Source organism: Dicentrarchus labrax, unplaced genomic scaffold, assembly GCF_905237075.1.
Source record: "Dicentrarchus labrax unplaced genomic scaffold, dlabrax2021, whole genome shotgun sequence".
Classification (NCBI taxonomy): domain Eukaryota; kingdom Metazoa; phylum Chordata; class Actinopteri; family Moronidae; genus Dicentrarchus; species Dicentrarchus labrax.
This window is the reverse complement of record NW_026136704.1, coordinates 10,114,100-10,140,168: the sequence shown is the minus strand read 5'-3', so window position 1 is coordinate 10,140,168 and position 26,069 is coordinate 10,114,100. Positions and strand designations below refer to the sequence as shown.

General features: G+C 40.7%; 2 protein-coding genes across 2 annotated transcripts; one reads left to right on the top strand and one right to left on the bottom strand.

Moving 5' to 3' along the window:
- Window positions 1-32: 32 nt before the first annotated feature.
- LOC127362251 (myelin protein zero-like protein 2) lies at window positions 33-19,257 on the bottom strand. The gene is made up of 5 exons (XM_051397731.1): window positions 18,890-19,257; window positions 4,691-4,860; window positions 4,049-4,259; window positions 2,810-2,981; window positions 33-1,343 (listed from the first exon to the last, which is right to left on the bottom strand). Exons 1-5 carry the CDS (start codon window positions 18,942-18,944, stop codon window positions 1,187-1,189), a joined length of 765 nt encoding a protein of 254 aa, XP_051253691.1. The 5' UTR covers window positions 18,945-19,257; the 3' UTR covers window positions 33-1,186.
- Window positions 19,258-21,535: 2,278 nt separating this feature from the next.
- Window positions 21,536-25,143, top strand: LOC127362564 (T-cell surface glycoprotein CD3 epsilon chain). The gene is made up of 5 exons (XM_051398391.1): window positions 21,536-21,779; window positions 22,281-22,481; window positions 22,566-22,709; window positions 23,031-23,083; window positions 23,661-25,143. The coding sequence occupies exons 1-5, from the start codon at window positions 21,710-21,712 to the stop codon at window positions 23,718-23,720; spliced, it is 528 nt and encodes a 175-aa protein (XP_051254351.1). The 5' UTR covers window positions 21,536-21,709; the 3' UTR covers window positions 23,721-25,143.
- The last annotated feature ends 926 nt before the right edge of the window (window positions 25,144-26,069 follow it).

Here is a 26,069-nt window from a genome sequence, read left to right as displayed (position 1 = left end):
TTGTGTGGTGAAACGTACGTGACACGATGTGGTAACAGTTTAAAGGCGTTTTTATTAGAAAATCTTTCTTAAAAAAGCTCTATAACAAACACATACTGTGACATTTTAAACAACACTGCAAAATACTTCTGGCATTATCTAAAAAATATAGAAAAAAATAAAAATCTATAATCAATATTGCTGTGTTACATCACAAGTACAAAATTCGGTCATTAAAAGGAAGAAAGACAGGTCTTACAATCATTTGTTAGTAGACGTGATGCATTCACAGATGCACACAAAGGAACCAGGCTCTCAAGGACTTTTTCGCAGTCAATGGGTTTTCAGATCTGACTGTGCACTCCCACACAACACGTAGGACAGGCGCGGGCATGCAGCTGCTCGCTATGTGATCAAGTATTTGGCCTTCAGACCTAATGACAGCAACATCACATTTATGCATTTTAATCCCAGTAATCTGATGTGACACAAGCCCCTCAGCCTACAGTTGGAGGATAGAACTGCTTTTAACAAGGGCTCTCACCCTGCAGGTAATATGATGGTGTGCTTGACTGACTGAAATGCGAGACCTACGTTACCCCCTATGACTCTAAAACTAAAATATGAAAGATTACCCAACAAATTCTACATGATTTTGTCCATTAAGTCAACCAGAGAATGGTTCGCAAAAGTCAGGCACCCTCACCCCAAGGTCTTAAAACGGCTCTTTGTGGCAAAAAAAAAATAAAACATTCCTCATTCTGACTGCTTTCAGTTGCATGTTGCAGCTGATTTTAGTATCGACTTCCCACACTCAACAAGATCCACGTCTAAAACAGCAGATAGTTATTGAACAAGAATTGACCCGTTTTCCCTTCTGGACATTAGGATTCATTTTTTTCTCGACTTCAGGATTACAAAGGCTCTCACTTCGGAATCCCTGCAGGTTAAATGCACTATTTCTTGCCTCCTGAGAATTTCCTGGCCCTCTCGAAAGTAACATTACTGCACTTTTGATCCTGTTTCAAAGTCTTGACCTTCATCAAAAGCATCGCTCTAATTTTTACGAACTTTTCCTTTTCTTCTTTCGCTCTCTTCATTTCAATTCCACTCAGCAGAACCATGGACCGTAATCCATGGGTGCCATCTGGGCATCCCTCCAGCGAACTTCCTGGCCAGCTTCACATCAGTGTCTGTCCCCACCTCCTCAGTCAGAGTCGTCACCATCATCCTCGTCCGAGCTCGGGCCCTCCTCCTCTGAGGAGCTCGGGTCTTTGGTGCTGGCCTCTGAGATCATGCCGTCTGAACTGTCAATCTCTATGGACGTCTCTGATAGGTAGAGGTGGACGGCCCTCGATGGGTGGCTGGGACACACACACGCACACACAGCGGGGAGGTAAGAGCAACATAGCACACACACATACACACCGGGATATGAATTCATGCATGACACATGAATTATTTATGTACATGCATGTGCATGAGTCACACACAATGGGGACAGGACAAAGACGAGCAGACAACATGGACACAACAGCAGAGACAAAGGGTTAGCGTCACACAGGGTTAAACTGTCCCAAGTTGAGAGCGAAGGTTGGATCAAAATCTCTGTTTACAAAGCTGCATCAGTTTTTCAGTGAAAGATTCGGTTTGAAGTCTGAATAAATCTGATCGGCCGAGATGACAGCAAGCTTTTCCTTGAGGATACTTGGCTTTTAAAGTCTGGTGCACACAGTGAGCTATCGCAACACAGTTATTTGACAGTTAACCAGTTGCGGTGCCCATTGTAGAGAGATCTGAAAACCCAAGAGAGAAGCAAAGAAGTCCCATGTGCCCAGAAAAAAGATTTTTATGGCAAAACATCTCATTGTTCAAAACAGACAGACTTACTGGTAGAAAAGGATTTGTCACTTTGTCAGTAAAATTTAAAATTGATATTCCATTTAACAGCAAATTGCATCTGCTGGTCAAAATTTACAGAAGTACTGTATGAAATGTCTGTTTCCAACAAGCGCTCTCCATCAGGTTTTGATTATTTGATAGCACCTTGATTATTTCTGCAAGAGTCTCAACATCAGGATAACACCACAGAATTGCAGGAAAAATACAGCAATATAAGTTCAGTAGTGAAACAAAAATAGAAATGTACACCAGCATCCTTAAAATGGATCAGACAGCTGATGTATACGACCATTGAAATGAGGGTTGAAAAGCTTTGTTTGGGGTTGTTTGATCATGTTTTCCATCATCTGATAATAATGGCAAGATTCCAATAGAAGCTAGGTAAGTGCTCATTCATTGTTCCACAGTTTGTTGAAATAATACATCAAACATGTGGTTTGTACTGCATTGCTGTGATGAAATGTATTAGTAGGGAAGTAAACAGCAGGAATACACCATTGTTCTGCCTCTACATCATCAAAACATTTACTCTAAACAGGAAATGTGTTTAGAAGCCCATTTAGCTGAACAGGAAAAGATAAACTGATAAAACAGTGTTTTCTCTCCAGAAATGAAAGACACATAGTGATATAAAATGTACACAGCAGTCTGGCAAGTTCTGTATCTACAGCTCTCTACACAAAGGCACATCCTTAATTTATCTTAATGACAGCTGCCCATCAACTGGTCCACATTTGGTATCCAAAGACTGCGGTTGGAGAGGAAGGTGGAAGTGAAGTGTCCAGTAGGAAAAAAGCCCCAGGCCCCAAGAAGGAGCGCCACATGCCCCGATCCCAGGGTTAGACGGGGAGCGAGAGAGGAAGAATGATTCTTCTGTTCCTCTCTCTATCCCCCTCTTCCTCTCCCTCTGTCCATCTCTTGGTCTTACCACGCAGTGGGGTCTTTTCTCTCTTTGCGAGGAGCCTCCACATTGCCTCCCTGCTCTCTCTGTCTCCCCTTCTTGCACCGCCTGCAGGACACTATGATGATGAGGAGGAAGACTACAGCAGTGATCCCGCCCCCAATGGCCAACGCCAGTAGGAGAAGCTCGGAGAAAGAGGCTGTAGGTGGAGAGGAAAAAAAGGAACGCAGGCTGAGTCTGCTTGTTCGATATAGAAAAGATGACCTCACTGCTCAGAGCCATTTTATTGTGTATCTGTGAGTATATCTGCTATCAGCTGTTATTAATACGAAAGCATATTAAAAACTTTTAGATACTGACTGAAAACAACTACAACAAAGCCCTGACCTTTCTTCTATTGCCACCATGAGGTTAACATTTGTTGATTTGAGGGAAATGTTTTAACTATTGGGAGGATCGCCATGAAATGCTGTACATGATATTCATATGAATGATTTTCCCATCAGCCTCAACTGCACTTTGTGTTTAGTGCTGATCAGAAAATGTTAGCAGTTAAATACGCTAATCAAAAATGGTCAGTATGATGAACATGGTAAACATTATACCTGCTAAATATCAGTATCATTAGCATTTAGCTCTGGCCTAGAACTAGATAACCACTTTGATTTGTTGCTGTTGTTGCTAAAACTATTGTTAAAAAAATAAGTGGGTAGCACCAATCAATAGTTCTGATTGGCTGGGTCATACAGAAAGTCAGAGTAATGTCTATATTAACACATCCTATAATCTGTAATTTAATCATTGATATGATAACTGAATGTCACAGGTTGTATCGTAACCTCTTTTTTTAACTACTGTTCCAAGATAATTACACAAATTTTAGTAATTTTTTTTATTTGAAAATTACCAATGTAATAACCAATAGAATAAAATATGTCTGGAACATTTGCAATCTCTTTAATTAAAATGTTTCAGTGCTATAATATAAAACTCACACCACATCATACAAAACAACATCCATTCTCAAGTTATGAGTTCATTTGAATCCAGTGACCCTGTGGACAAAAGCAGTAGTGTTCCACCGCCTTATTTCATTGATTTCAAGGGGAATTCAAGCTGGAGGCAGGCATTGTTTCATAACCAGTTAAATACTCCTTGTATTGGGTTTGATTAACTTTAGCTTTTCAGCACAAGATGAAATAATATGGATGTTATCAGAGACACAGACAAAACATTTCTGGCATATATATAAATTAAAATGCAGACCTGTGGTAACCACACGGAGTCGAATCTCTCCAACCGTGCCGTGAACATCCGGTGGATTCTTGACCTGGCAAACATAAGTGCCGTTGTAGGTAAACTTGACCTGTTGAAGTATGATGGAGGCGTCACGGCCCATGACGTCACCGGCCCAACTGACACGCTTCCTGAAAATGCCCTCTGGAGGGGGATATGGCTTCTGCTGGTAGTGGAACACCTGAAAGTGGATGGGGAGATTTGATTGCAAGAATAATGGGTTTGATTGGTTGGATTGTCACAGATAGAATGTCATACCAGACTGAGTCTGGGGAAGGAAGCTATTTTATTCTCACACAGAAAGAAAGACAAGACATAAACCCAGACCTGCTGCTACATTTATTACTCCATTCTCAATATGCACACACACACACACACACACACAGAGGCTGTCTTGGACGCTCTGTGGGGAGCCTGATGACTCACCGACTCCTCTCTCAGTTGGCTGAGGGGGTGGATGCTCCTTGACACAATGAGGGAGGTTTGAGGTTTGATCTCATTTTCTTGCAAACACACACACACACACACACACACACACACACACTAACACACACACACACACACAGACAGACAGACAGACAGACACACACAGACAGACACACATGCACTCACCGACTCTTCACGGCCTGGTTTGAGGGGTCTAAAGGTCCAGGAGATGGTGACGGCGTCGGGGTTGATGGGAGAGGAAGTTTGGAATGTGCACTTAAGACGAACATCCGTCCCGTTTACTGCCTCCATATCCCCAGATGTATATATACGGATCCCGCTGACCTGCAGCACGCCTGCAACATACAAACATATGGCACAGTAGCAGAGTTTACTTCAAAAGCAGCGTGCAGGGCACATGGAGCAAAATCTATACATAGATAAATGGTTCATGAAAGCAACACAAATACATAAATACAATGCAACAGACGCGGTATGAATTTCAATTCCTGCTTAGAGAGTGCATGCAGTGTACCCAGTGACCCTCTGCCTACACAGTGCTGCTGCAAGAAAAATCACTAACTCTTAAGTTGTCATTATGGCTGTAGGAAATACATTTATTACAGTATATATACTGAAATCCCACAGATTGGTCTAAATGCTGACAGTACGAAATTAGATCTGCAATCAGTGAGTGAACTGTTTCATTACATCCTGAAAGTCCAAACTGATTTCAGATCAGTGGGCCAAATCTGTGACATTTAATGAATAATAGCCACACTATTGCAGCTGAGACAGGGCTGAAATTGACAGTCTGCTGTATATTATATGGATATGGACTATATCAATCTTTACAGTACGGGGTAGACTATTAGATGGAAAATGAATGGACTGGAAGAGCAGAGAGGGATATTGCCAACGATCTGGCTCTTCCACATAATGATGGATGGAGCACCTCAAAATGGAGTTAATGCTGACACACTGCACACACACATGCATGCACTGTCCTAGAGACATACTTAATGCTGGGTTTCTGTCTGGCAGCCGGTCAACATTACATCAGGAACCAGCCGATCATGTCTCCCTCTCTCCCCGAGATTGAGTCTTGTTATTGAGGCAGATCCACTCTTATTCTAAAGCAGTATGTATGAGTCTAAGTCTCTATGGAAGTTTATGTGCAGGCTGTCTAGTCCAAATCACCTGCTCTATTTATAGAGAGGGAGAGCTCTATATATCCTAATAATATCAGGAGCCGTGTCTAGCCTTATTAAAGTCAATTCCCAAGCCCACAGCAGACTGTAGAGCTAGCAGCCACAGTGAGCTCAGGGTAGCCAAGACTTGTCTTAACATAATTAGCCCACTCCATATGATTACCCTGCAGAACACTTGATGAGACCTCTGGCTATCAGAGACACTTCATTTTGACAGACAAGCTGTCTGTGGCTCAGTGGGTCACCTGAGTGCATGTGTCATCCCAGTTTTATATATGAGGCAATTACTTTTTTGTTAATGCAATCAGCTAGCATCAGGGATACTCTTCTGATGTAAAATGGATAAAATGTAACTAACTCTAGCTGTCGAGTATTAGAAAAGATTGTACAATACTTTCACAGTATGGGTTTAAAGAATTTTAAATCCTAAAATGGTGGATTAAGCTCCATTCTACAATTGAAAATTTATTAAATGACTTGAGGCACCAGGCTTAGAAATAAGTCCAGCAAGGAAAATTGAGCCACACTGTTACCCATACATTATAAATACAGTGAACATTTAGGCTGGAGCTTGCTGGGAAAATGTCAACAGGGGTTTGGCTCCTCAGGCAGCATGTTCTGTTCCTTATCAGGCTGGAGAGAGTTTCCTGTGGGCTGGGATGAGAGAGTGGGGTGACCAGACAGCCCCCGCACAGCATTAAACAGGCAGGCTTCTCTCTCATCACCGGGCACTGACAGCGCTCTAACAGCCTAATGTGTTTTAAATGAGCCCGATGAAACCTGGGAGGAGTGTGTACGGTGGAGCAATACAGACAGAGTACACACTGCAAGAAATGTCTTTGCAAATCGTCAAGGTTTTGGGGTTTTTTTTCAGTTTAAAATTGTATTTTTCTTGAACGAAAAAAATTGTCTTCGCAGTGAGATTGCAGTATATGCTTGTTAGGGGTTTTTCTGCATTAATACCTTAAAAATATGGCAGGTGCTTCAACTTGCATCAATAAATCACTGCTTAAGTCAAGAAAGATGTTACAACAGTTTGGTTTGCAATTCAACAAATCTACCCCACTGGCAGATAGTTTTGCTTGTAAAGAGAAAAATAATGACTTTTAATATTACAGAATAATGCTGTGATGGATGAACCAAGCCTCGTCTGACACTTTCTCTCACTTCCTCGTCTACCTGTCGGTGGAAACACTGATCTTTGTGGATTAAACTGCCTGTGTTTAGGATATTCATTAGGAAGATAACATCAGCACCGGCTGTATCAGTACAGGCCAGTAATGACTCCCTCCTTGGATCGACTACAAGAGTGTGTGTGTGCGTGTGTGTGTGCATGAAAACTCAACAGAACAGTCTGAGCCACCAGGTAAAGGTCTCATATTCCATACTCCATGTGAAGGTTGACAAGGGAAAGAGGGGGGATAGTGGAGTGGAGGAGTGGGAGCAGAAAGTGTTGATACACACAAAAATACACAGTTTTCTGTGTTTATCCTTAGCAACGTGGCTTAGGATGGAAGTGTCAGTCGGTCGACAGATCTTTCGGACGAACATATCTCAACTGTTGGATGTATAGCCATGAATCTTTGTACACACATTCATTGTCCCCAGATGACTTCATGGTCATCTCTTCACTTTTCTTGCAACACCACAGTGAGGTTGACATATTTGGTCTCGACAACTGTTGGCCATAACATTTGGTTTAGGCATAGCCTACCTCAAAATTAATTGTAATCACTTTGGCAATGCTTAAACCTTTAATCTAGCGCCATCATCAGGTCCACATTATAATCTGTCCCATTATTTGATCTATGACCAAATACCTGCAAAACTAATGACATTCCCATCGACCTCGGCTGTACTTTGTGTTTTGTGCTAATCAGCAAATTTTAGCATGGTGAAATTAGCATTTAGCCCCTAGCAAAGCTGTAGTACAGCCTCATAGCACTGGGTTTATACACAGAGGAGAAGGGCTAAAACTTGTAATAGCAGTCATGACTCATCGAATCAGTATCCACAGTTCAACCCCTCCATTTCTACATCCTTATTTCATAGAGCATAGTGTACACAAAAAATTAGCAATATAGTGCAATGCCTATCCTCCTCTAAAAATTGTTTAAAAGCTCATGCTGGTATGATTCATCATGCTTCATGTATCGGGAGAGAAAGCAGGTCCTCCAGGCCATAACACCTCATTTCAGATTTCTCCCCTTAACCAATCTATTTACAGTACATGAATTTAAATAAGCGTGGCTAATCTCCTTTCAACAACAAAAAAGTGAAACGCTTCCAACCGCGCCGTTCTTTGACGCAAGCTGAGCTGATTAAGAATTAAGGTTAATTAGGCCTTTTTGAAGGCAAAATAGATTTTAGTGGAATGACAGAACAGTTATGTACAGTGCCTCCATTACAGTACTAATTTTTCCCTGCGGCTGAAAGTACATGATCACTATTTAATCGGTCATTATCACTAATTCCTGAGGAGGATGCATGCCATTACATGAGTGGAGACATTAAGAGCGCAGAATTTAACTCATTTAGAGAAAGACGGAAAGGGGGATGAACAAGCAGAAATGCAAAACAGAAAGACCTTAAGTGATGAACAAGATGATTGAGGAGATGAAGGAGCGAAATGATAGAAGCTAGAGGATAACAAAATGACAGAAAATGTATTCTCCTACATAATTGCAGTCTGTAAGAAGGAGATAAGATCATATTGTTTGTTTTCTTGCTTGTTTGGCTGCCCATTCTTCTACTCTGCAACATCTCTCTGTCCAAGTAGCCCACTTGTTTATGCCTGAACATCCTGCCCAGCCAGTGCTGACCACACCCAGTGTCCAGAGACAGGGAGAGAGAGAGAGCTTTCACGGCTTATTAAGATGGAGTTATGTACCCTATGCAGAGGAGGTCCGGAGTGCAGACAAATATAGGAATGTATCCTATATGTTTCAAATATTGAGGACATTGCAAAAAAAAAACACTACACCATGACCATAACAGAAAACTTACAGTTATAGTTAGAAGTTTAACTCAATAACTACATTTTTTGTCCCAAAACAGTTAGTATGAATTCCCTTGCAGGCGTAATCATTCTAATGGTGTTATTATTTTAAATTTAAATACTTCTGATCTCACACTGCTGAGGTCTGTCAAGTTGGCACAAATATACTGACGAGTCAGACCAAGAAGAAAGGAAAAATCACATTTCAGATGATATAAAGCATAGAAAAAAAATTAATCTCAGTCTTCATTTAGACTCTCTACTCCATATTTTCCTCATTAAAGTTATTAAATGCTGTGAAACATGTGAAGTAGATCTATTACACTCTTCACTGGTAATAAAAAAGACGGATTAGAGTCTTTGTGTGAAGTGTGCTAACACTTTACTACCTGATTGCTTGAACGACAATTAATTACTTTCTGACATGGGATCTCACCTCAGGTCAGCACCTTATCTAACACAAACTTACGGAGAAAGTGTGTGTGTGTGTGTGTGTGTGTGTGTGTGTGTGTGTGTGTGTGTGTGTGTGTGTGTGTGTGTGTATTTTGGTCAATGTCAATTCCAGATGTTTCTATTTATGAGCAGATATAGCATCAGTAAAAGCTGGAATAGCCATAAAATATAATCCTCCATTGTTATGCGAGTCTATGTTTATGTGTCTAGGTTTGGCGCCTGTGAGGGGGCTTACGGTTGGCACACACTCTCACACACATTTTCTATGAGATACCTGTGTTGGCATTAGTCAATAATATCTGTCAGTATGTTCAATATATCATAATAAAATGAACTTGCTGAACCTTTAATGCATTTTATTCTACCTGTCAACATCACTTGCTACAAGCTGCACTGGTCCACTGGCCCGTCTGAAGCCGGAGAGAGCAAATACTTTCATCTACTGTAAAATAATCAAACCAAGCCCACTCGAGTGTGATTAGGTTTGCTTGGCTTGGCAGCCATCCCAAGATTGTATAAAAGCCTTCCAAAGAGGCCGAAGAAATATCAAGTAGTGTTTGACCTGCCCGTATAATATTTCACCCAATGTCAAAGAGTGCAAACTGCATAACTCACCATGAGTCTTTAGTCTCACATTGCCAAATATAATTATATCTGTGCATGTGATTTACCAGTTCAGAAGAAAAGGATGGCAGTTAGCAACAGAAGAAGAGATACCAAGAAAGACAGCGGGAGAAACTACCTCAAGAAGTCTGATGAGAATCTGAGCTGAGACGAGTTATGTAACAATGAAATGTCGTCCAACTGAGGACTCACTCTCTTAAACTTTAAATCTTGAAATAAATCATTTGTTTGTGTTTGTGCGTGTGAATATGATTTAGTGTGGTGAAAGCTGTCATAACAAGCAGCAGGAGACCCGTTTTTGGCTGAACATGAATCATGAAGTGCTCTTAAGAATACAATTATTCACAACATAGGTTAGGTTTCAGTTAAGAATTAGTTTAATACCATTCTAATCAAAATATCAACCTACAGGTACCTAGGTCAAATCTTAAACAATGGTCTATGAATAAGGCTTTATTGTGATACAGGCAGTCATTCAGGCACAACAATAGTCTTCTGGTTGAATGTTCAGCTCAAGTCTAGAAGGCCCTACAAGTCATGATGCCGAACATGAATCAGAATAAGTTCAGGTGTTTCACATCTTTAGCAGACCACCCAAAAATACACTAGAATGCAGGAAATCACATCTACTTAATCCAAAATGTCCTGGGGGTGGACCTTCAGCTATGTCTGCTTCTCAGAATGTAACCAATATTGTCCATCTCCAGTAGGCTGCCCCTATCAGCGGCTTTGGGCCTCAGCACAAACCACCAGAATGCAGGGTACAACATGGGTACAACATCAAATGAATTCCAATTCTCTGATATCTGAGCCACCAACTTGTGTGGCTGCGTGCGCGGCATAATTTTGGTCACCCCCGACAAAATCTCACTCTCAAGTTGGCACATGCTAACATTAACAGCTTATACCACCTACACCACCCCCCTCCAAGCTCTTTAGATTAAGAGTATCGCTCTGACTACCATGCACGCTTTTCTGGCACGTGCGCAAATCCAAAGCTTGACTGGTCTGTGGAACCTACAGGAGTTACTGTTGCTAAGCTATGATCAGACGACTGCTATTCAGGGAAGTGGTTTACTCATTGACAGTATATATGATGGACAGAGCTTCCAGGTCTGTGAAGTGAAGCCGATATGGATGTGTTTTAAACTTGCATTGTATAAAATGGCCTGCAGGGGGCAGCTCCAATGACTGCAATGAAAGACTGATTAGCTCAACTATTAGCTCGGTACACTGTTTCCTAATGAGTTTGTGGCCTCAATCGCTAGTTTTAAGTATTCTGCCAGGCAACATGTTCATTTTCAGTCAGACAATAAAGCAGTGTATGCTTTTGGGCGTGGCTACCTTGTGATTGACAAGTCATTCTCAGTGAGTCCATCCATTGCCCCTCACAAAGCTCAGATCAAACTGTCACTGCATTGCCTATTTCTAAATCGTTTCAGAAACATATTTTAGTGTATTGTTTAGCTGTAATATGAGAACATGTGTGACCAGGCGAGCCGCCATTGTTTCCTGTAAAGGATTAGTCAAAACTGCGCAGCCATCAGCCATCAGCCAATGATGTGACGTATTGCTCAACTGGCAGTACGTCACCTCCGCCGGCTCTGATGAACTGTCATGGCAACGACCATAAGGCACTCAAGGCTTTAAAATGACACTCCACATACCAATGGGTGACAGGTTTACACTTGGCTTTACTCAACAGGCTTGTCAAGGCTTCCATATTGGATATTGGATATTTCAGCCAAGGCTCTGATCAGCAACAAACAAAACACTTCTTCCTTCCTAGGACCATGACCTGACTTTCCACCACACTTAACCCAAATCTCTCAACTTTTTTGAGATATTTAACTAACTCACAGACAAGCAAACAAACAGAACTGTCTCATCAGATTCAAGTATCCTACTTCAATACTGTCCATTACCATGGCTAGCTATTCCAAAACAAAATTTTTTAGGCCATTCTGGGTGTGTTTCACACTGCAGCGAGACATGCTTGGTATATTGAACTTGACTCATAACTGCTCAGCAAACATTCTCTGGTATTCAAAATATTTTCTTTGAATATCTTAAAAACAGTCCACAGAATGAACAAACCACGTGGGCCTTATTGCACAATCAAAATCTTCTCAAAGTTTTCATGTTTCCTTATAAGCTTGAGGGCTTGTTGACGCAGTTGCTCATGAATATGTAGATTTATAAACAGGAAAGGGGAAAGCAGAGTGAACAGAGCTGTTTTTACAGCTTTAGTAGTACAATAATATCCATTATCAGATAGAACATGATGATATATGCATACCACACAGTTACCAATCACTATTTCCTCTACATTGTAGAGCTGGTTTTTCCATTTGCCAGGATGTTATAGCATCTAGAACTTTACAAGAGTGGAGGAAACACTGCAGGAGAAATCAAGTAGTTGCCACAACTCTCTAAATCAGGAAATTGGTTTCATTACATTATTTCCTAGACAGTGTGTGTTTGTGCCTTTCCTTTCTTCATTATGCCTCACAAACAATGGGACCACCGGAGGAAACCCAATTCTCTGTTGCACCGGTTTTGGAGGAAACACTTAGGACTGGAGCAAACACACAAAGAGCTCAGTGGATTACAAAGAGCCTCTTCTCTGCTTTGTGAGAGGTTTCACAAGCCCAGGTTAGTTTCTCTTTTTTTTAACAAGGCCTGTCTTTCATGCAGGGCTGGACCGAGGGCTGGGAATACCGGGTTCAGGTAACAGTGTGTTTGCAGAGGAGGAGGCCACAGAGTTGAGGGAGAGGGTGAGTGTTGAGGGGTGTAATGGGAAGAAGCCCCTGAGATGGATGAACTGTCTGTAACATACTTTGCTGTACATTTTCTCTACAAGGGTTTCCACGCATACTTTTTTTTACACTTTTATTATTTTTTTTCCAGGGCTTAGTTCCAGTTAAAGGAAATATCTAGGCTACAATATAACATGACTCAGACATTATTGTGCTTATAGCAACAGTTTGGGGAGGGTCTTTTCCTGTTTCAACATAACAAGGCCACAAAGCCAGATTACTAAAGAAATGGCTTTCCCAGTTGGTGTAGGAAAACTTGACTGGCCTGAACAGAGCCCTGACCTCAACCCCATCCAACACTGCGAGCCTTATCGCCCAATATCAGTGGCCAACCTCACTGATGCTCCTGCGATGAGTGGGAGCCTCCCCCGGAAGAGCAAGCACATGGTTTTTGGAGGAACATGTGTAACTATCACATACAGGTGTAATAGTCTGGCATCCACATACTTGTGGCCATGTAAAGTATGATAGTAATAAGTAAACGCAAGCACATACCAGAGCATAAGTACTACATCGCTTTCTCTTCTTTTATATTCAGTCCATATCTATTTTTAGCTTGATTTAAAATTGCTGCTTTTTCATTTCTCTCCCAGCACACCAAGATCCTGAGTCAATCAAACCGAGCTGGTGGGACTTTCCTTGGATGTTCTGTTTGACTTTCTGCAGGTGGATCTGTTTTCTTTCATCCCTTCTGACTATCCTTGCTCATGCCTATTACTCCAAATAAAGCTGAAGAATAAAATGTATCACCACCAGAGAGATGTAACAGACACTGCATGTGGAACAGAAAATCTAAAAGCTTTCATCAATTTGATTTATGGAGAATCACTCTTTGTTTTTTGAGAAAAGAAAAACAGACATTTCTTTGTATGAAAATGTCAAAAATTGCAATTTTGATACCGCATTATGCCGTTTTTTTAACCCTACAGGCGAATGAACTGTACCAAATTTTAGAAAACCACAAAGATGTGTTTGAATCCATTCTAAAGGTCAGTCCAAACACAGACCAGCATCAATCTCTTTTTCTAACTCTTTCTTCCTCTCCCTCTTTCACCCTCCTGCTTCCTCCTGGCCAATTGTAATTCATCAGGCGGCGTCCAGAGGAAACGTGTAGTGGGTGAGAGAGGATAAGAGTTTAATCCATCAAACCTCTTCCACGCACACCTCACAGCTGACTCAACAACTTCTCCACAGGATTACAAACTCCTGAGGGGGGGCTCCAGTGCTTATGCTTCGATTCAACACACCCACAGGCTTCTGTAGAAAGGACGCTCCAACCCTCAAAAGGCAACCTCAGTTTCACATATTTACTACGAGGCTAGACTAGCCTGATGTTTAGTGTCCTGCTGTGGTACCAGTCATAGTGAATCCAATTCCGCTGTGACTTCCACCTCTGCCCCCTCTACCCTTTCCTTTCCACCGTAAAGGAGCACGCCAACAATTTCACAAATGAATATCATACTTGTCACAAAAAGTACGACATTGTATAATATCGCCTGTGGCTTTGAAGGAAGCTTTTTTAAGGCAAGACTGTGCAACTTTAACCGCAAGAAAGCATTTCAACGGTGTTTTTCAGTGGTCCGTCCTACATGCGTCTGACTGATATGTTTAATGTTCCCCTCCACTCCAAATCTGTTTTTCTTCTTGTTCCTGTAGTGGGATGTTGGAGCTTCACTGTGCAGAATGATGCATTTGTATCTGAGTTTGATACTAGAAGGATGTTTTCACATTAATCTGCTGAAAGTGGAAAGTTTCTCTGTGCTCATTGAAAATCTGATTTTCAGGCATAATTTGTCACAGTTAGTTTGGGAGTTAATGCTTGTCCAATTTCTGGTTTATACAAGTGTGATGTCAAAACTTGAAGCCACCAGTGCACATACACTGAGAATGGACTTTACAGCAAAGTAGGAGGCATTTGGTGTCCAGCAGCAAATTTTAGAACTGAACAACATATAATACATATTAAAAGTGTCTTAATACATGTCTGGGGGGATCTATAAATTGCAATCAACCCAGCTGTCTACACAGGCAGTGTTCCCGCTCACATTTCACACTGTACATGTGTAAACACGACCCAAAGTCTATTTTCACAGATCAAGTCTGTGTTTTTGCACTAACTGGTGAGCGCTGCCAAAATGTGGTTGACCTACACTCAATACTGTATCGGAGGACATCCTGTGAAAACCCAGACGGAGCACTTAAGGTGTCCCTGCTGCACTGCTACACCTCCTGTGTAGCTACAGCTACCTAAATGACACCCCTTTGTATACCGTCCATGCAGCTACTGTACATAAGCAGAAACTGTGCTATTTTTGCAAATGTGCCAGAGCTAGCCTAAACTTGTATCGTAACTTATAACACATTTCTCATACAGTCTCATGGGCTTCAATGGAAATGAAGGAGAGGGGGAGGGAATATTCAAATGTACAAATAATGTGCCCTTGCATCCTGTCCTTCATCCGCCCCACCTACTTGCCCCACCCCCTCTCTCTTTAACTTACGCTCATTCATTTAAATTGCTAAGTACAGTGTCAGATAATTAGAGGGCAAAACCGGATAGGTTGCTGCCTCTGCTTTATTTTTATTAGTCAGCGTTTTAAATAACCAGGAAATATGGACATATGAAAGTCGGACACTAAACAGAGAAAAGGATATTAGGACTGGGAAATTCCATCATCATGCCTGCTCAGCATTCAATCACACATATTGAACTAATGGCAACTGGTGATGAAACTGCTCTTGGCTTTATGCAGAACTATACTCAGAAAGAACTGCTGATATTCAGTGGAAACAGATGATTTATCCCATATGCCATAAACCTAGTGGCGGTGTTGCTTTAGCTGGAAGATCTACTTGTTTACTGTAACTCCAAACAGTTTTGAGAACGAGCAACCAGCCAGCAGATAGAGTATGTAAGAATGTAACTACACAAACAGAAACCCATGCTAACAAATATGCAGTATTTGTGTTTGCACATTTGACCATGTGTGTGTGCACAAACACTCAAACCTCGGATGAACACTTTCAGCTTAGTGAGAAATGTATTTCAAATCCCTGTTTACACTTGGAGCCAAGCACAGTCTTTTGATTCAAACATTACGCAGGGAGTGCCTCGCCCTCACACTCAAACACTTCACAGATGCGCCCTAAGCCCGCTGTGTTGAGGACGGGAGTGTTGCTGCATATGAATGTGTCATTGTCACTTCCACACACACCCACAGGCAATCCCATCCATCTAGCACAAAGGCCAGACATCCTCCTAGGTGTGTCAACACTGTACAGCATGTCAAAAAACCACAGCAATGCTTTATTATACTGACCTATTATTAAGGAGAGATTAGAGACGCCGTGCCAGAGAGATAACTGTTACATCATGGTAACTCATCTAAACCTGATGGAGTTAAACTGAGGCCTAAAAAACCAGTGTAAGCGCCTGGTATGCTGTTTGCAGTCAACAGCAGCCATTTGTTCATGTTTGTATGTGTGTGTGTGTGTGTGTGTGTTCTAAACCTGTAAGTCAGGACAGGTTGCCACACGTCAGCCTGTGAGCAATTCACGCTTCTGGTTAAAGAAGAAAATGTTAGAGGAAGACAAAAGGAAGTAAAATTAAAGTAAAGTAAAGAGAGATTTATCAGCAGCAGCAGCAGGGGATCAAAAAGTGTTTTAGCCGCCGGCCTGTGTTTGGTTAGGACGAAGGTGAAATGAGAGTAATCTTATGAGTCTAGTGTGTGTTGTCAGCGTGTGTCCTGTGTTAATAAGCCCAGCTGTGATGTGTGTGGGTTGTTATTTGTGTCAGACACAGGAAAGAATATGTTTAAATGTAAGCCGCTACCAAATTATCTTTCACAAGTATAGAAAGATACCAGTACCAAACAAGATTTTGCTGTGGATGTCTGGGCACTGCTGACAGTTCAAACACCACTTTTCCTTTTAAATATTTCGGCATCTCAAAACAAGAGACATTGAGCTTGAGGAAGATGTGGGCCCAACCAACCAACCAACCGTCAGTAGACACCAGCAACTGCCATTTTTGAGTTAATTCATTATTTCCTTACTACTTTTGTGAAAATTCAGAATGTGTTTTTTCGATGAGCAAAGAGGGCAAATGCCCCTGGACCCCAGATAACCAGGGGCCCCAAAAGCTTGGCATACAATATCAACTAAAGTGGGTTCTTTATCTTCTGTCTTGCAAAGCGCTCCTGTATCAAAATTTACTTTTGAGACCTTTATTGCTCACACTCAGTTGTGTTAAATTGCTTCAATATGACAGAAAACTACTTCAGCAGAAAACATTTGCGAGCAACTTCAAGGTGAACGGTTGCAACCATTTAAAAAAGTAAATGAACATTTTAAAGGGCGTATGACAAAATGACATCAACTAATCCTGAAAACAGCACATAAAACATGTCGCGCTACATGTTTTTTTTGTGCCCAGATGTTCTGCTTTACTAGTGGTGGTGTGCCTCCGCCTTCATGAGTCAGGAATCACAAGAGCTTTTTACTGAACCTGCTTTAACATTGCATCCAGCACACCTCACGAATATTAAGAAAATGTCCAAATCTCGGGTAATGATCACATCTGTTCCAGAAAACAATTCCATTCCGGTGCTGTGAAAAACAAAAACATTGCTCCCAAAAGTGTCTTGACACAAATTATGATTTATAGTATTTTTTTTTTTTTAAACTCCTGCCAAACACACTTACTACAAAATACACAAAGGAGTACTGCATTTATCTTTGGGAGCAATGAACCACTGAAACATTAAGCTCTTTGTAGTAAATGAACACTGCCTGTCTTTGATCAGTGCAATGCACGTCAAAACAGTGGAGGTGTGATGGGTAAATGTGTCACTTCTGTGCTGTTTTAATGCCACAGTGTACACCTGAAGAGAGAGAGAGAGAGAGAGAGAGAGAGAGAGAGATGGGGGCTAGTGAAAGAAATGAATCAGAATTATTTCACACACATAATTGTAATTTTACACCATACGAGTCCCACGAAAATGAAGATGGATCTGCCGACTTGTTTCATCATGCCATGCCTTCTTTTTTTTGCCAACACAACAAAGCCAAATGCAATGGAAGTGATTACTGCATAACAGACATGAGAACCGAGAAGCTGCTGAGCTGTAATCGGTTCCAACATGCTTTTCTTCATCCACATGCTGTGTTATTTGATTATCTGTCCCTGTATATCCACACAGTATATTTAGTCATCATCCTGCTCTGTCAGCCTGTGACTGTGTTATGACTGAGCTGCAGGCACATGCTCCTTGTAAACATAAGCAGCTTGCTACTATCTTGAATCCGTACATGGTGCTTTGGCAGTGGACGGACATGTTCAATCAATATAATCCACTTAACTGGGATGGACACAGATTACTTCAAGGTTAAACAACCTGAATGAATTGCCACTGATACGCCAGTTTGTGATATTAAAACGTTTTCCATTAGTGCAGCCGTGCAGCAGCTATAACCATCGGGTATGGTCTGTTGGTGTTTATTTTCCATAGTTGTGGGTATTTGACTAGATGTTCCAACTTACGTATCCCGGACCCGCTTGTACGGGAAGCACTTGGACTCCAAAGGGGGCCACTTCAAAGCACGGATACGGAGGTTGCATAAAAGCAACACAACAATGCGGCCACGGATTTGATGCCAGTAAATGCTATTGGCTAAACCCATTCTGTTGTCAGAAGTTCCCTCCGCTATGGCTGTTTTAAAGCTTTCAGGATGTCTTCCGCAACCTTCCCGGTGCCACTGGTGCCAAGTTATCCACTTCCCACTGACGCAAGCCGGGCGCTCAGAGATGGAGTTTAGGGGTCCCTGCGGAGCCTTCACTAATGTTAAAGAGAACCAGGGTCTTCTACTTTTGCTCGATTGTCGGGAGCGTCTCTAAACGCTCATCCTGTCTTAAGAACACTCTTGGGAAGTGAAAAAAAGACTGCCAATGTAAACTTTAGAAAACCCCCAGATCCTAAAATACACTGACAAACACACATAGGCTAGTTTATATTGTATTTAACTATAGAGGAAATGTCATTCGTGTAATTGGATATATATATGTATAACTATAGGACATATAGGTGAACATATACCTAGCGATCAAAACAATGTGTTATTTTTAACTTTAAACAAAATTCTAATTTAAAACATTCACTTGGATAAATCCCATTACTCTGTATGATGCCCAGAAGAAATAAAGTGAACAACACGCCAACCCCATTAACTCGAAATCATCTTTTCACTCGGTTTATCCACTCACACTAAGCCGGGGTCTCACCTGAAGCTGCGAGTCCAGACAGGACTGTGAGGAAATAGAGCCCTTTTACGCACATTGGATGGATGGCAGGCTGTCCGATGACCAAGAGACCGGGAGTCAGACACCTAACCCGCTGAGACTCCTCCGCCGACTCACAGAGACAGGAAACCCGGCCGACAAGTCTGTTGATTTTTCTTTTTTTTCGAGAGGGAGGATAAAAACATGAAGTTAAACGGCCCTAAGAGTCCTCTCCTCTACCCTGTCTCTCCAAAGACGCGTCCCAACTCGCTGCTCCCCTCATACATTTCATTTCAGCACCCTCCCACCACATTTTCGGGCGGAGTAACAAAGTCGTCCACTCTCCTCGCTGCCTTCTTATCTCCCTCACACGCATGTTAAACCCATAGCCGAATTCTTGATGGTCACCCAACCTGTTCTACTACTGCGTAAAACACATGTGTGAGGCCATACCAAAGCTCTTGCGCAAACGCATGTCCATTACTATTGTAATGGGCAGCAGATACCAAGCATCATCTGTTACATGATCTGATGATACAATAAATGGGAAATATAGCTATGGAACCATTAAGGTACTTAATGACGACTCTTTATGATGTGACACATTATGGCCTCATATTGTAGGCTACAGCATTTATTTATTTATTTATTTTTTTTGACATGTTTAATATTACAATATCACAATGAGATCTAATGGGTCAAATTTTATTCATTACTGACCTCGTTTGACTAAATTAAATTAAATTTAAAAGTTCAGTTCAGTTAATTGAGTCATATTAGTTCATCAGAGATAGATGGTTAAAGAAGGGGAATTCATTAGTAGGTTAAAACAAAATGTAATAATAAGCCAGTGCTCTGTGTCAAAAAGCACAAAGAGGATGCTGATTGGATTAATCTGTCTTCACTGTTCAAACAAACTGTGAGATGGGAATTTGAATGTTTCTTCTCTAATGGGAGACCAGCAGAGAGCTGCATGGTGTCATGTGAAACTGGATGGTTACTGTTTTGAACCACTTGGGGGCAGAGCTGCACTTGGATGTACACCTTCTCTGTAATTCGAGCCTGAAGCCAGCCAGAAAGATCAGAAAGGCTGGTTTTCAACTTTTATGGCTGAAATGTCAGTGTATTTCCTTTACGTCTGAATCTTACTGAGTCAAAATGTGTAACTGTGAAATGACAAGCGCCTTTACAGCTATGTTAACTTCACAGGTGTATGATCTCAATACATTGTACATTTTTACAACCTTAACTGGAGCCTAGGAATTTCAGCTGCATGTCAGCTTTAGAACTTGCAAACATATAAGCTCATGAGCTGTGACATAAAACAATAAACTGAACAAACATTTTACCAAGGAAGCAGCACAGTGACCAATCAGCATCTGCTATCATTCAAATACAGCAGCCTATGAACAGTTTATATATACATACAAATGTGGTCTGTAGCTTTGTTTGGGTTTTTTTGGTCATATGCGTTCATCTTTGTCACGTATTATGCATTTATTATGTATGTTTGTATTTATTAATCTTGCAAAAGAAAAACTATCTCCTTATGTCCTCTCTTCAATACACCTGGGAAGACTCTTTTTGTTGCCTCATCCTTCCTTGGCAATCTTCTCCAGAAATCTTCAAACATCCAGCATTCATTGTGTGAAAGAGGGACATCTGATCACGCAGACTGTGGTCCTAACCTCTCCACCTCTATGAGGAAAAGAATACGTCTATGGGGTTGAGGACTGGAGAGCAAGGTGGAGGCAAATGTGACACCATCCTGAGAAGGGCCGTAAACCAGTCTGTGACTGGAAGAGAATGGTGAGAAGCCAATATGTCCCATACAGTTACAAAACGTTGTTGATTCTGCCATCAAAGAATGAAAATAAGTGTTCAATGTCCCAATTAGGAGTTTATGCACAGAGAAAACATTTTATTCATTTTAAAAATGTGGTCTTTGAATTCATTTTGTGAGACAGCAACGAAAAGTGATCCACCATTTTGTCCACATTAACTTTTGTTGAGGACCGTGAACTCAGTATAGAGACATGCAACTTAGCAATTGTAAAAAGAGTGTTGTTATATAATGTTACATTTGCATAAACAAAGATTCCATTACAATTCAAGGAAGGACTCCTCCTTATTGCATATTGTGCTACCTTGCAGCACACAAATGAATCTGAAAGGCTACAATATGCTTCAGCAGGCTTTATTTTCCTAGACTACAGTAAATCCTGCAATGCAACAAAAAGCAAATATGTTTTGTTGTGCTGACTGTGTGTGAGCGGTTTTGAAAACGTGAACTCAGTATAGACATGCAAACTGGCAATGGAAAAAAACCTCTTAGATCTCATTTTCAAGTGAGACCTGAGCACAGATAAGATAATGCAAGATAATGTAAAAAATCATATACATTTGAATATATAAAAACATAATAAATATAAGAACATAAAAAACTATCAGAAGGAAATGCTGTACACCATACCCATTCTGTTTGACTTCATTTTGAGGTTCAACTGTGAATTCATCTTGAAAAAACGCTTCCTGTGGGGTGCACTGTGTGTGTGTGTGTGTGTGTGTGTGTGTGTGAGAGAGAGAGAGAGAGAGAGAGATACAGAGAGAAAGAGAGGGAGGGAGAGAGAGGGGGAGGGAGAGATACAGAGAGAGAGAGATACAGAGAGAGAGCAATCAAGTCTACTTCTTTGAGTCTTTTTGTCTAACTGAACAGGCAGCTTGATGCGTTTCATATCTTGTAGTGGATAAGCTCACAAATCTGACCTACAGAGTAGAAAGCTCAGGAAAAGTAGGAAAAAGTACCAAAAACGTCTTAAGAAAATGACCAACATGGGTGTTCAGGTTGCACTCGTCGTCCTCCTGTTCATCGGTCCCCTGAAGGCTGATGAAGGTAAATATTGTATTATATATTATTTTACTTCATATTTTTAAGTCATACAGTTTCAGCTTACTGGTCTTTTTTTTAGAACAACTTATATTCTAACAAAGAAAAACACATTTAAGAGCATTTTCAAAGAAACTTCTCCAATTTCCTGTTTTTCATTTAAGCGCCTGACCTGCTAACTGCTATGTGTACTGCATGTTTCATGCCACTGTACTGTGTACCTCTTTAATTTTGGTGATTTTCAATTACTTTTTTCTTTCTTGTAGTCCAGTTTATTTTGTTTTTTTATTGTGGGCTCTTGTTGGAAATATTTCAATCTTTGTAAGACAACAGCACGTTGTAATGCACAGGAAGACTGAGATGCACATAAGATGAGTTGAAACCGATGTCAGCCCCCTGATCATCGTCCTTTCTAGCTGAAAAGTAATTGGGAACAAGGGTCTTGATGAAATGACGCACTAAAGCAAGTACACTAAAGTAAATTAATGTTTGTCCATGTGTTTTAAGGGGGAGTAAAATTCTGGAGGACAATTGTCACACTGACCTGTCCAGGAGAAGGAGATTGGTTTAACAAAGACGGGAAAAATATCAGCAGTTCAGAATCCACATATGAATTCAAATATGAAAATGACAAGAAAGGACCTTACCACTGTAAATATATCAAGGACGATAAAGACTACACATATTATTTCTATGTGCAAGGAAAGGGTGAGTAACACACCACACATTCTCATGGTCTGTGCCAGTCTCACTGAGCTTTACCTTGTCTGACTGCTGTTCTTTGTCCTCCAGTGTGTGAAAATTGTTTTGAGCTGGATGCATATCTGTTTTTAATTGCCATCATTGCTGACGTGACCATCACAGCAGTTGTGATGATGATCATCTTCAAGTACACCAAGAAGAAAAGTTCAGCTGGACTCAATCACACTCCCAAACGTAAGAAACAGATCACAGAAAAGCACAGCATTACACAAATTTACACCTCTATCTAAAAATGTTGCCTAATGCGCCTTAGACTTAAGCACTTGTGCATCTTTTTGTGTTGATACATGCTGATTTTAGTCGTATCTGCAGTTTATCTGCAATTATGCAGCTGATGCAGCTCTTGCTAATCCTATTTCACCCATTTTAAAGTGTTAAACTGTCTGTGAAATAGATTTTTACTGTCAAAGTAATGCATCATCATTATTATTAAGTAGGTACTGAGTCTGATAGCAGCAGTGATTGGTCACACATATTTCTGTCATTATCTTACAGTACCTGCTCGTTCAGCAGCCCGGAGTCAACCTGCCTCATCTTCTGACTATGAGGTACGTATTTCTTGCACTTCATTTTCTTCTCCAGAGTGACTTAAAATACACTCAGCAATAATGTTGTTTTAGCTATAAAAGTTATACATTTTTATGAACTGAAAATAATAGTTTGACATTTTGGGAAATATGTATTCTCACTGCGGGAGTTAGATAAGAAGATCAGCACCACAGCCAAGCAGCAGATGGTTAGCTTAGCTTAGCATAAAGAGTGGAAGCAGGAGAACACCTATAGCCTGGCCTGGTTAAAAAAATCTGCCCAAGAGCACCAGTATATGAACAGGTTGCACATCATTTGTTTAATCCAAACAAAAACTGAAGCGTAAAAATGACAGTTTGGGCTCTTCAAGACTCCAAGATGTCCCTGTGCCTGGCCAAAAGAAAAATTCATTGACGTAACCCATCATAAAATCTTCTGATCCAATTCTCAACAAAAAAGCAAATGAGAACAGTTTTCTAATGCCCCTGGAAGCCAAGGGTGACTGCTGTTATTATGTATTAACAAAAACATTCACACATTTTAGAAGTTATATGACTCTGTGATCAAGCTAACACCGTGTGTGTTGTGTTTTGGCAGCAACTGAACCAACGCACTCGCTCCCAAGAGACTTACTCAGTTGTGAACAGGACGGGATAAAGACAAGTCACCTGAATGCACCAGGTTGCTGGTTCACAGGCTGCACGGACGAAGACTAACATTTACAAAAGAGATACATGAACAGCAAGCGTGCTCCCGGGAGCATGCAAGCACTTGGTTTTGTTCATTCGGATTTACAGGGTCATTGGCAGAGAAAACACACATTTCCTCACTTACCCCTAGAATTACCTGGCCAGGTAAAGTAGTATAGGTTTCATTTGTTTCAGGTATAACTGAGGTGAATGGCATTTAGTTTGTGGTGCTCACAGTATTTAACATTTTAATTAAACAGATTTTTTCTGAACAAGTAGTCCCCATGAGAGTGGATTAGTAATGGTAACAGGGACATTGTTTCTGTATCTTGCTGTAATTCAGTCATTCCAACCCTGAGGATATTCCTACCTTACCAGCAGATTCACAGAAAGAACATGTAGCTCACCTAATTTGAAAAACAATTACGATTTGATAATATAGTGTATATTGACACATTACGTTTATGAGGAATTTATTACACACAGATTGGTGTTACGCTAATCTTCAATGTATTCATTGTAACTACCGCAGTCTCACAGTTTCTTACTGACGTGTATAATGTATGAAAACCGGCAAGCAAAAAGCAAACGAAAGTCTAAAATTCATACAAATGGCTGAAATTACTTTTAGAATTGTGAATGTAAGCCTGACAGGATTTCTGAAGATCATCAGCAATTCCAGGATCACTGTATATGTCCGATGTGTTGTTTTGCAATGAAATACTTTGAACAGTTCCATGAAGCCATCACATGTATCCCTATTGAAGGTGAGGTGTACAATAAAGGGGTACTTGATGATCTGAGAGGGCTCTGTGGGGTACATCAGACCAAATGGCTAATGGCTATTTTAAAGGCTTTCAATGTTGGGAGCACTATAAACTAACGTCCATTGTATTGGTGTGGGGAAAAGAAATGTCTGAAACCGACTATCTGCCTGGCTGGATACCAGTAGAGGTAAATGAGCACATGTACAGTGGCCACTTTATTAGGTACACCTGTACAGTCTAATACAGTATGCATATATATATATTTATATATATATATATATACATATATTCATATATATTCCTTTAGACCCTTTAATATAAAAAGATGGTACTGTCTAATTCACAATATTGTCATGAATAAAAATCATAACTTGTACTGTCATTGCAAATACCGACAAGTTTTCTGTACATATACTATATGTTTATGTCATTGTAAGTTCAGACTTATCATATTGTAAAAAGAACAGCACCCCACCCATTGATTCTTTCCTCTTCCCCTCCCCCTCATTCCTTTTTTTTCTTTTTGTCATTTGCGGTCAGTGTATACTGTAATTGTAACTGTGCTGGGCTCGATTGTACTGTGCTTATTGTCTTCAAATCAATAAACATTTAGTTCCCAAAACAGAGCAGAACATTTCTCTTTCTTGTGTACAGTTAGAGTTTGTTTTTTGGTTTTTTTTTTTTGCTTTTTCATTCTAATCTACTGGGTTAATCTAAGTGTTACTGCAATGGGCGCAGCATTTGTATCTAATAAATTAACCACAAACCTGTTCTCGTTTTTATTCTTCGCCCTGGTTGGAAACAGCACTTAGATGCTTCTCCGGATATAACTGCATATGATTTACGAGGTGGCCTCGAAGCCACAGCTCATATCCGTAGTACAGTCACCATCAATATATCCTTTTGAGTCTCATTTAAGTGAGTGGCACATGCCACTCTTTCTTTGGAAACATCTGACATTTCTCCGATCATACACATATATTTCATATAAAATTTATGCACAATGGAAATATTGTGTCATGTTTTGCCTTTGTTTTTGGTGCAACTGTGTTTTTTCCCAGCAGTGACTGAGCACGGCTGTACTGATGAAAATGAAACAAACAATGCCACGTAATATCTTTCCTTCATGCAGACTTATAATAATTGATTAGTTTATTACAATGTATGTAATGGTAATGTAATGGTGGCGCAGTGTTTAGTGGAAACACTCCTACACTTACTGTTTAGTTATCTTCATCTGATCTGCTGTATGTTTGTGTGAGAGAGAAACAAAGAGGCAGGGGGTTGGGGGGAGTTGTGTACAATGTGCTCCTGTATCTGTCTTAAGTTAAGTCAAACCGTTCCCACACAGAGACCTACATCTGCTCGACGAGTGCATGCGGTTATGTGAACTCGCATCCGTGCACGAACGTACACATGAGCTTGTGAGCGAGTGCATGAAACTGTGTACACATGCACTGAGTCAGATGTGTGTATGTATGTGTGTGGGTTGATCAGGGTTGCGTTTCTGAGCTGAGCTGTCTAAGCTTCGTCATTTGATCTCTCCTCTT

Bases quoted from the DNA above. Each gene is read 5' to 3' on its own strand.
- LOC127362251 (XM_051397731.1), bottom strand. From the start codon at position 18,944: ATGTGCGTAAAAGGGCTCTATTTCCTCACAGTCCTGTCTGGACTCGCA. The intron at 4,260-4,690 runs GTGAGTGCATGT...ATCCACTTTCAG, and splicing joins AACCAGGCCGTGAAGAGTCG to GTGTTCCACTACCAGCAGAA. The intron at 1,344-2,809 runs GTAAGACCAAGA...TGTGTGTCCCAG, and splicing joins AGAAAAGACCCCACTGCGTG to CCACCCATCGAGGGCCGTCC.
- LOC127362564 (XM_051398391.1), top strand. From the start codon at position 21,710: ATGACCAACATGGGTGTTCAGGTTGCACTCGTCGTCCTCCTGTTCATC. The intron at 21,780-22,280 runs GTAAATATTGTA...ATGTGTTTTAAG, and splicing joins TCCCCTGAAGGCTGATGAAG to GGGGAGTAAAATTCTGGAGG. The intron at 23,084-23,660 runs GTACGTATTTCT...GTGTTTTGGCAG, and splicing joins CCTCATCTTCTGACTATGAG to CAACTGAACCAACGCACTCG.